Consider the following 11,519-nt stretch of genomic DNA (forward strand, 5'->3'; position numbering starts at 1 on the left):
AAAGCAAAAGTTAAAAAAAATTATTTAATTTCAAACTCAAAAAAATATTAAAATAATCCATGTTTAGCTAAAATAGAGAGTATGATTGAAGTGACTCACTAAAAAGTTACTAGCTAAAATAGTGTTGTATTCATTTTAATTAGAATTTAACTAAAATTTAGAGAGCTCTCTTGAACATGTTCTAAGATCATCAGCAATCAAGGTTGAAAGGTTCAATAAATGTGTGAAAAAGGAGCCTCTAAAGGCCAAGGCCTATTATTTGCCTATTATGTTTGGATGTTAATCACTACTTGGTGGAATTCTATCTTTAATGTGTTGAATACCACATTGAAATTTCAAAAGGAACTTGAACAAAAGGATGAAATCAAATTAATTAAAAATAATTGAAGAATTTTTATACCAAAAGGGACAAACCACATTGATTGAGAAAACGCAAAAGCTTTTGTGTAGTTTTGGGTCCTATATATATGATGTAATTTTTAAGTTTAGTGGTTTGACCTATATGACCTCCCATAAGTATTTTAGGGAGATTTCTGAAATTCAAGTGGAATTGTATACGTGGCAAAATAACAATTAATAAGAAAGCTGAGTATGAAACGTACTATTGGTAAAAGTAGAGAATACTAATGAGAAGTATTGGGCAGAATAAACAAATTGTTAAGCAATATTTCTTGTCTTATGTGTTTTTGTGATTCTAGTGGATTGCTCGATATAGTTTGTGATTTTTGTTGTGATTTTCAAGTATTTCAGCATGACAATCACCAGTAGCACAGTCGGCCACCGCCAGTATACTAAAATTTTCCTGCCAGTGACCATCAAATATCATGTTAGAATACAGATATATTTTGCCACCCCACTGCAAGTATCATAGTAGGATTGATATGATAGTGATGGGTTGCCAGAATGTTAAGTATCATTCTGTGATACCTCTAAGTATCACGGTAGAATACCTCAGTTATTGGTTGTTGGAATCTTTAGTAATATCACGGTGCAATAGGTCTAAGAATCATAGTATCATAGCGTCGTTCGTTGGCTATTGGTTGCGCGAATTTTTATTATCACGCCACAATACCTTTAAGTATTATGATAGGATACCATCAGTCACCGGTTAGAATTTTTAGTTTCATAGCGTGATACCTCGAAGTATCATGGTAGGATATTGGTAATTGCTACTTGAATGAGGCTGATTGCCAGAGGTTATAGTATCACAACACGATATTCTAGTATAATGGTAGGATACCAGTGGTTACCCGATATTACTGCCAATATCTTAAATATGATAATAATATTGGTATTATAAATATGCATGACATGTTATTCTTTAAAAGTATTTTTTTCGCTCACGGAATAAATCAATGAAGACTTTGTGGCATTTCTGTAGATAGCTTAAGCTTTTTTCTTTTCTTTTTTTTTTCTTTTAAAGAAAATACCTATTATGTGTGTGTGTGTGTGTGTGTGTTTTTTATTTTTTTTTATTTTTATACTTTCATGGCTATGCAATTATTGCTGATATCACCTTCCGCCCAAGGGGACATCTGCCTTTGAAATTTTGCAATTGCAAAATTTATATAGATTCCTTTTGGAAAAAAAAAAAAAAAAACCAAGTTTCAATTATTATACCCTATGTTTTGACTCTTAAATATATTCATTATCTCAAACTTAAAACTCCAATTAAACAACAAGGTTACTACACTACTACATTTTGTAAAGTTTTTACTTTAAAATTCCCAATGGAGACATAGAACTTCAAATCTTTAGTTTAATTTAGGCTCTATTAGAAAAACTATTTTCGCTCCCCTACTGTCTGCAATATGCATAGTTGTAGATGTATTAGGGCTTTTAAGTATTAAACTTAGCTTACATAAATATGCGTTGTTTGATTTTTTTTTTCTTTGTAAACAAGTATGGTGTCCAGCTATATGTTTGATATTTGATGATTCTTTAGTTGGTTTAATATTAATATGGGGTTTTATTTCTAATTTGAATTGTAGTTTTAGCTCGTAGTTCAAGTTATTCATAATTAATTAATTAAAGTAATATATATATAAACTCTTTTTGGTTTAAAAAGATTACAAGAAAATTCTATAAAATTAACGTAGAAACAACTTGAAATCTGTCGCCGAACCTCTTTTTGGTTGGATTTTATTTTTATTTTTGTGCTAAAACGTTGGATTGGAAGCTGCCTTCCGGCACAAAACTCTTGCCGATTTTTTCATTGCAAAATTGCAGTGTCAACAGTTTCAATTACCTAACTGAAAAGGAAGCAACGTTGGAAACCCACATATAAGGGGACAAATTCCATGTTAAACACAACGCTAGTCATGTAGTTACGTCGCGTCCAAGAAGACATATATATGTATAATACGCATGTAAAATAGTTTACAAACAGACAATATGTGAATTGTGAATCACATGTGGATAACCGCGTTAATATTAATTTTGTTACGTAGATCTGTTTTCTTTTTTCTTTTTTTTTTTTCTTTTGGGACAACATAATGTAGTTTAGATCAATTATAACGGCTATAAAGTAGACTTTCATTGCGTTAGCCATATATATTTCGCGGGTCGACGCACATGGTTTTTGGAATTGTTCTATTTTAAGGATGACGTAGGACTATGAGATCTAGGTTTCCTTTGTCACATCATTAGCATGACGCACACTCCTCGAGATAAGACCAACAAAATCAACGGATGTGATTTCTCCAAGTTTATTGATGATTCAACAGATTATATCAACGCTAATAAATAACTAAATAGAATAATCTTTCGATGATCAATTTATAATGATATATAAAATTAAGAGTAACAATTAAAAATTAGATAATTAAACATGTTTACGTAATGTCTATTAATTTAAAATATAAAATAGTACTAGATTCCCTGCAGAAGATATATATGCTCTTTATATAGACAACTATGCCACAGGACACAGAATATATAAAAAATTACCTAGAAATGACGGCCGATTTGTTTCTACTACTTACTAAGTTAATTACAGTCAAATGAAGATAACAAATGTGATACTAATTAGAAGTTGGCGAGCTATCTCTTTGCAGCATTGGCATTCTAAATTATAATTTACCAAGGTGAAAACAGAAAAAAAAAAAAAAAAAAAAAAAAACTTAATTAGGAAGCACAACCAAATGGGTGAAGAAGAAAGGAAAATGAAATATGAAATAAATAAAAAAATGCCTATCATACCCCAGGGTGGGACGCTGAATCCATTGCATCTTGGCATATATATGGCGATGTCATGTGACAAAATTAAAGCAATAATTTTTTGGAATATACGGCGATCATGTGACAAACGCTGAACATTTTGATTGATACACGTCAGGTTAATTAACGTTTACAATATTAAGGGCTTTTCTTATCGTGAATGATTAAGGAAATACCCTGATATTCTTTTTAAAACACCGATGCACGTCATGTTTTAGTTAGTAACTTGACATCGGACCTCAAGTCTATAATTTTGATCATGACACATACAATGGCATCATTCGGTCCCACATCAAAAGGTTTTGTGGCCAACCGTTGAGGTACGTGTGTGATTGTAGCTTGATTACATTCATCAAAAATTGATTCTTACATGTCATTTTCAGAATCCCATGGTTATTTTGGAATCCGGACTCGAGAGAGAACGTTCCTGGCACTGAAGGGGACACATGTCATGTATTCAATCGGTTTAAAAGAATCCCCTAACTCATACTCGCATAATACTAGTTGAATCTCATGGTAAATTTATTGCTAATTATCCGCAATGGATACCCAACGATTAAGCAGCTCCAAAAAATTCTCCTTTGTTGACTAGTCATTTTCTTCAAATCTACTTCACTATATATACATGTATAAAAGTAATACTCTACAAGTAAAAACATTCCTTATTCGGTTATGAAATAATAATATTGTGAAGATAGGATATAATTACAAACCATCAGAATTAGATTCTGTCAAATTATCATATTTTATTTGATTTGGTATGATTATGATTTCATCTCATGGTTAAACACTATTTTGCTTTAAGAGATTATTTTGCATACTAGTACTCCGTATCAAATAAATTTTAGCTAGTAAAAGTACAATTGTGCCACCGAATGATGCAATTATGCATCACACCAATTTATTAGTGTGGTCCACCTAAATGAAATGTTGGGAAGACAACGCATACAAAATTGGTCCAACACAGAGCTCAATTTGACTTAAAAAGTTAACTTATTAGGTCTTGGATACACATGCATTTTTTTTCAACAATCTCCTTTTTATCTGTGTGTTCACCAAGCTCCCCCTCGAATCAAAGTTTCTAGTATCTAGCACATTCAAGCATCACACTCTAAACGGGAGCCAACTCCAGCATGGGAAAAGAAAGCCGAAACCATACAAGTTCACCAATACTCAACCAAACTGCGGGAGCACCAACTCTCCACGGGAAGCAACGTAGGAATTGCAACCGAGTATGATTACTTGGCCTATACGAATCATTAGCTCTAATACCACTTGTTGGGGAGATATCACATGTGAAACTGACGTAACACACTTCAAGAACTAACTTGACCTAAAAAAATTAACCTATTAGGTCTTGGATCCTTCCATGTATATAAACCACTCTATATTCTCATCAGTTTTTCATGTGGAACAACACATACACTTTTTTTAACATGAAATTCATGGCCGGTTCCGGGTCATAAATATGCGCTTGCGCAGTTGTCATTGGCAATATTATTTAATTAACATCACAATAACAAAGCCTTTAAGATGATTGATAGGTATTACTGATATTGGTATTGGCCTATATATTTGGGGTATGATATCAGATTTTTCATTATGCAGTTCAAAATCCTTATTGCAAAAATCAATTCTGCACATAATGAAAAATCTAGTCAGGATTCCGTATACGCGCCACTGATTATTTACATAACATGATCGTCCAAGTGGAAAAAAGGCTTTATCTATTGAGGGTGCCAAGCAAAATGATCAAAGCAACAAAAAGAACTCAGAATCATCAATATCATTCCTTTCTAGGGAAGAAAATTTTCATATCCCCATAAACTACATCTTGCCAAAAACGCAATATGGTACAGAGAGCGAAAACGCTATATACTAAGCAGAAGCAGAGGATGATCATCACTTAAATATATATACGTAGACACGTTATAACTCCATGCATATATAATAATATATATCAATATAGACTTGCTTGAATAGGTTCCTCGTACAAATTACCACCGGTAGAACTAAACAAGAGGTTGGCGTCAAATTCTGAAGAAAAAAACTCCGTGTCCATCAAGGAGGTGAAAAAATCACTTGGGGTATACGAGTTATCTGCCAAAAATGGCTCCGTCCAGAAATTGTCGCTGAATTCTGCATATGCATCTTCCAAGGGGTTACAACAAGAGTCTGCGACCAAGTAATTGTTGGTGCTCGTTTCGGTTGTAGTAATGTTACTAGAATCTGTTGAAATGGTTGAGGCCTCATCACTTGACGATGGCTGTGGCGACATTACAAATGGAGAATTACTATCAAGAATATTGATGTTGTAGGGTAGTGTCTCTGGATTTGGAAAGGAGGTGTTTTCTTTTGCGTCCATTATCGCGCTCGATTGATGTTGATTGGTATTATTAGTAGAATCATTCGGAGAATTAAGAAACGTCGCGTTGTTATCGTTCGAACCCTCCGCGGATTCTACTTCTTGATATGCATGCTCGCCGGAGTTGTGTAGTACTTTTACTCGCTTCTTCAGGTGAGTATGCCAATGGTTTTTGACCTCATTGTCTGTTCTTCCAGGCAACTGAGCCGCAATTGTAGACCATCTGTAAAATCGATTGACATAATATAAATACGAGATAGTGATGTATAATTGTATATACATAGGACAATATTCTCTTCTTGTGTGTAAATTTCCTATTTTCTCCTCTTAAAAAACGAGTCGTTTTCCAATACCTGTTTCCGAGAGATTCATGTAGTCCGATGATGGTTTCCTCTTCTTCCTTGCTGTAGTTGCCTCTCTTGAGATTCGGCCGCAGATAATTCATCCATCGCAATCTGCAACTCTTCCCACACCTTTTGAGACCTGCACCAAAGGAGAAGCTCTACTGGTGTTAATAACAAACCTTTTACAAATTGTACTGATTAACCGAATCAAAAATGAGAAACTAAAGAATGCCCCGATGAACATTATTCTTTAGGAATATTCCGATGTAGTCCCATGAGAGAATTGATGCCGCATAGTATTAGTACCTGCAAACTTGGGAAGTTGACGCCAATTCCAACACCCATATCTAGTCACATACGCCACTAGCTTCCTATCTTCTTCAGGGGTCCATGTTCCCTTCTTCATTCCATTTTGATCACAATAAGGTGTTCTCACCATCTCTCTCTCTCTCTCTCTCTCTCTTTATGTCTTGGAAGTTGGAATTCTTTAGCTAGCTCCAACTAAAACTTGAACGACTCACTAATTTATACAATGTGTTTGATTGGACCAAAACGTGTTTCTTGCCATTTTTTTAATTACCATGATTCAAGTATAATTTGTATTAAAATAACAATTTTCAAAGAAAATATTGAGGCGAGCAAGTGGGGACCACAGAGAAAGTCATGATGTAGTAACCAAGTCAAATTTTCCAATGCCGAGTACACGAAAATAATGGGGAGAAACAGTACTTTCTTTTGTTCTTGGGTTGGGTCCTTTGAGAGTGACCTTTGAGCTATAATATTTCAGGAAACTGGATAGTTGCTTCGTAAAAAAAGATCTCCATGTGTTACACCATGATGCCCTTCTATTGGATCAAATTCAAGCAATTAATCAAAGTATGGGACCGTTGTCACTGATGAAAAATGTACACCACAATTAATCAAACAATTTTTTCTTTCTTTAATTTTTTTTTTTTTTTTGAGAAGTAAATGGTTTTTTTTTTTTTTAATATTATATATATCCTCTCCAAATTTTAGTGCGTGGTTGTGTATATATTTTTATGTTCGTTGTAATATAGATAACAAATGTCAGCCCAGAATTACTTGCATTATAAAAGCAATACAAATGTTGGATGTGAAATGAATGGGACAATATTTTTAAGGTTTTTGGTCTACGAACAGCTAGAATATGTACCATATATATTCACATATGAGCATGGACCAGCCTCTATGATGTTACGAGGAGTAAATATCGTCCAGCTAATTAGTGTAAAAATTCAAGAGAAATAGATATCTGGTATTGATAAAGAAGCACTTAATGGGAGATATATGTACTATAGATAGAAACTAGATTTGTTTCTTTTTATCAAAAGTACCTTACTTTCAACCAAATAAATATAATTTAATAACGTCCTCCTCCACTACAATAATAATCATTCGAATCATTAATATATTTTCTTTAAGAATTAAGGAAGAATATTCTATACTAGAAAAATAGATGACGTGCGTAGATCTCCCCGATGCGATACAGAAATAGATCAGAAGCAAAGATATCGTCAATGGCTCTGAGGCATCTCACAATAATGTAAGCTTTTAGAAACTTATTGTCTTTGGAAATTGCCCAAGATTTTACACAAATGTTTCTAAAACTTTTGTTTTGTTGGTTATAAAACTGGATCTTAAACTTTTGTAAATTTTGGTACTCAATTATTATCTTTTAATTGAAATCTGTCATTCATTGGAATACATTGCCAAAAATTGTAAAATTTAGAATCCAAAATACCAAAATTAAAAGTTTGGGGTGCAAAACGTAAATGACGATAAGTTTAAAGTTCATGAATGCAATTTATCTTTTATTTTATGATTATTTTAAATTAGCAGATTTTGATTAATTAATTAAAGGGTAGGAACATGATTTCATCATGTCCTGAGAAAGAGCCTCAGGGTACTAGAGATATATTTTTAAAACGTCAAGGGTACCATTTTAATATTTTGAGACGAATGAATATCTTCATATATAATAATTGTAAAAACACTAGTTTTTGCATCCTATTTTAAAATTTCCTAAAAATTAAATCTTTTAACTACAAAGCACTGTAGTATACATGACGGAAAGTAGACTTTTATTCATGACTGTCTTGAACATTAATAGTTTAAATTCAATTATATTTATTATTCAATTTTAGGACCTCTTGATCATTTTGGGAGATTTAATAGTCTTACATAATTTAGCTAATTATGATATTGTAATTTGTATTTATATGAGGCCTTCTTAATTGTGCTCGTGACTAGTAAATAATTTTCTCTAGTGTCCTACTCTGTGGATGAAATATATTGTTGAATCGCGTTAAATTATTTATTCTCTTTTGCTTTTATTTTGTTCTTCGATTATTAATAATATAATAGTCATATATACAATATAGCATGCTTGGTTAGGTTTAGTAGCCGAAGATTTTTTTTTTTTTTAAAGAAAAGTAGTCGTAGGTTACCAATAATATTAAGGAGCGCTCTATAGATACAAAAAGATGGATTCTGCAAGTGAACTCTACAACTGGAGACCGCTTTTGTATCTATGTGGATAAATCCTCATTAGGACATAAAAAGATTTTCCAATATTGAGAATTAGATATTTGGTGTGGCATTAAGCCATGTATATAAAAAAGTAAACATGCACGGTCACACCATACATCTAGGTACATATATAGATATTATGAAAATAAGGGTACCTAGATATTTACTTCACTAGTTGAATGATTATAATTTCGAAAAATTGGCAAAACTACTTATTTAAAATAGCCACATTTTTATTATTAGCTGCATCCTTAATCATAGCAGTCTCTTTATTAGAATAGATCGACTTAAACAAAAAGAGTAATACTAAACAAAGTGAGCAATGTTGACCTCACATTGAATTTTATTGGTCAATTCTAAAAAAAATTTCTTACACTCTTTTTGATCCAACAATAACAACCTCAATATCAGAAAGAGGCTATTTTAGGTTTTACCAAAAAAAAAAAACCTTAAAAATCTATTTATTTCGACATTTTAATTTGATCAACTATCATATCATATTTATTTTTTCAAAAAAAAAAAAAAAAAAAAGCTATCATCTCATATTTTAATATATGTTGCCATCGCAATAACTCCGAGTAGCTAGTTTGTCAAATGTAGTATTGGTATATCTATTCTGGTTCTGTTGCTGAAAAAGTAGAAAAAAATAAATAAATAAAAAATCCGGTGAGATCATCTAAGGGCCAATTATTTATGGTTGAGACCCATCCAATACTATTGGCTTGAACGATCGAGAACTTAGCATCCTTTCAAAAGTAATTAGAAAGTAGTTAGAAGAAACAGCTTTGTGTGGGGTCCTGGTTTCATATCAGGTGTGAAGGGGAACTCGTATTTTTGTAGCTTGATACACGTTTCGGGCCTACCATCAAAAAATATCTGTTCACATATATATCGGAAATAACAGAGAAATTAATATCCCACTACCGAAAGGGACAATTTTCATGTGTGTCAAGACTAAAACTCTAGAAAGGCAAAAGTAAGAGAATAAGAACAAGTGGTTATCATATTGTCGTAAAATTACTCCTTAGTAATGGGGTTTTCTCCTGCATGCCGGTTTGAAACCTCCGAAAAAATGTCCAGACAAAGTTTGGAAAGTTGTAAGCATCTTGAAAAAGAATTTTTTTGGCTTGGTCAATGAGCTTTTGTAAAGCTAAAGTTGTGGAACTTGAAAATGCTTTTAGAAATTTCAAAAAAATAAAAAAGCTTTAGAAAATGTAAAAGGTTCTGGAAAGCTAGTGGAGTTGGAAATTTAAGTAGTATAAGATTAAATTGCAATTTTCTTGAAATTTCTGCTTTAATGTGGTTCCATCTAATTTTTCAAAAGGTGGTTCTAGTCATATTCCTCTCTTTACTCTACACACTCCGTTTTAACTGAAATGATAAAAAATGATAATTATTAGATTTTATTTCATCATTAAAATTTATTAAAAGAAAACTAATGATAACTAGTTGTTTCTTTTCCTCTTAACATACTCAACATATCATATGCCTACACTATACCTATTGCTATTATGTAATCTAGAACAAAAACCTGATTTCCATCTCCCTATTCCAAAAAATTATATAGAGGTATATTAAATTTTCTTGATTTATATTTGTTGTTTGACGACTGTTTTTTGTTTTTTGTTTTTTGTTTTTCGCTTTTTATGGTGGGATTGGTTGTGTTTTTCCATTTCATTTCTCTTTTTTGGTTGTTTATGCTGATATGCGGTTTTATAGATACTGGGTTTGCATTTTCCCTTTGCCATTGTCTTTTCTAATCGGTTTTCAATTAACATAATTTTATGTTGCCGTTTAGTTTTTAGTAACTTGTGCCTTCTTCTTTTTCCTTTTTTTTCCTGGATTCTTTATTTTGATTCTATTTTTGGTTGAAGCTTTGGGTAAAAAATAAATAAATGCAATATTAAAGTAACAACTAAAAAATATTGTGGGTGTAAAAAGAAAATTAAATTGATTGAGAATGAACAATTTTATAATATATAGTTAGGGGTGATCTTGAAATAATAGAGATGTGTAAAAAATAAAGTAAATTATTTAAAAATTATGTGAGGTGTGTAATTAAAAAATGAGTGAATAGAACCACCCTTCTTCAGCTTTTACCCGTCTGGGTAAAATATTATTATTTGGTTTGAACATGTATTATCCCTTTAACTCTTAACTTTCCATGTTAATGTCTGGAGAAAGCATGGAGTGGGTGGGTTGACTTGGAAGTCAAAAAAGGAAAGGAATTTCTTCATACATATATACCTAGTCAAGGAACATTGTTATTACACGTTCTCACTTTTTCCCCATTTCTCTTCACCTTCCGAAGGCACAATTTTATTTTATTTTTTTATTGTAAAAAGGTGTTTAGAAAAATAACAAATACAAATAATCAAAGTTATATACCTTTGGATCCATCTCAAACCGCAAGCTGCAGTAAGTCTTAGTATATTAAAAGGTGAATATATAGCTCAGCTGGTACTCATTGTCCCTTTCTATTGTTTAATTTTATGGAGAATATACACACATATTTATATGATATGCAAATGGCATGTGTATGCATATATGTATATTATATGTAGATGACAGATAAAAATAAGCATAATCATATATGTATATGTGTCATGTTTATGTATATATGTATATTATATGTAGATGGTCCAATTGGTTGTCCGGATAAGCCAAATAATATTCGAGCTTATATAGAAGACCTTGACTATCATTGAATAAGGATAAAAAAAGGAATCTTAGCTACTAGATCAAATGCTATAAGGATAAGTCAGTCTTTTTTTTTTTTTTTTTCAAAGTCTATTGTTTCACAGAGTGGGAACTTGAATAATGCAGTGATAAAAAAGAAAAATTGACCCATCATATTCTAGTAATCTTTAATAAATGTCTCATGTAATCTAAGCATATTAACTATATACATACTTTTCCACAGGCAATTCAGTCCTGCGACAAGTATTTGAATGGTAAGTTTTTCTCGCAATATATGATGTGCCAATTGATTGCAATAGATCAAATGCTAACATGTTCAGTGTGAGAATGAGAAGTGTCCT

The 11,519-nt window shown here is 31.9% G+C and overlaps 1 protein-coding gene across 1 annotated transcript; it reads right to left on the reverse strand.

Moving 5' to 3' along the window:
- Positions 1-4,986: 4,986 nt before the first annotated feature.
- LOC21405040 (transcription factor MYB14) lies at positions 4,987-6,429 on the reverse strand. The gene is made up of 3 exons (XM_010097559.2): positions 6,235-6,429; positions 5,938-6,067; positions 4,987-5,807 (listed from the first exon to the last, which is right to left on the reverse strand). Exons 1-3 carry the CDS (start codon positions 6,365-6,367, stop codon positions 5,180-5,182), a joined length of 891 nt encoding a protein of 296 aa, XP_010095861.1. The 5' UTR covers positions 6,368-6,429; the 3' UTR covers positions 4,987-5,179.
- Between the last annotated feature and the right edge of the window lie 5,090 nt (positions 6,430-11,519).

This window comes from Morus notabilis, unplaced genomic scaffold (assembly GCF_000414095.1).
Source record: "Morus notabilis unplaced genomic scaffold, ASM41409v2 Scaffold19, whole genome shotgun sequence".
In the NCBI taxonomy this organism is placed as follows: Eukaryota; Viridiplantae; Streptophyta; class Magnoliopsida; order Rosales; family Moraceae; genus Morus; species Morus notabilis.

Excerpts from the sequence above, each read along its gene's own strand:
- LOC21405040 (XM_010097559.2), bottom strand. The coding sequence starts at position 6,367 with ATGGTGAGAACACCTTATTGTGATCAAAATGGAATGAAGAAGGGAACA. Across the intron at positions 6,068-6,234 it reads TCAACTTCCCAAGTTTGCAG|GTCTCAAAAGGTGTGGGAAG; the intron begins GTACTAATACTA and ends CCTTTGGTGCAG. Across the intron at positions 5,808-5,937 it reads CATGAATCTCTCGGAAACAG|ATGGTCTACAATTGCGGCTC; the intron begins GTATTGGAAAAC and ends TCGATTTTACAG.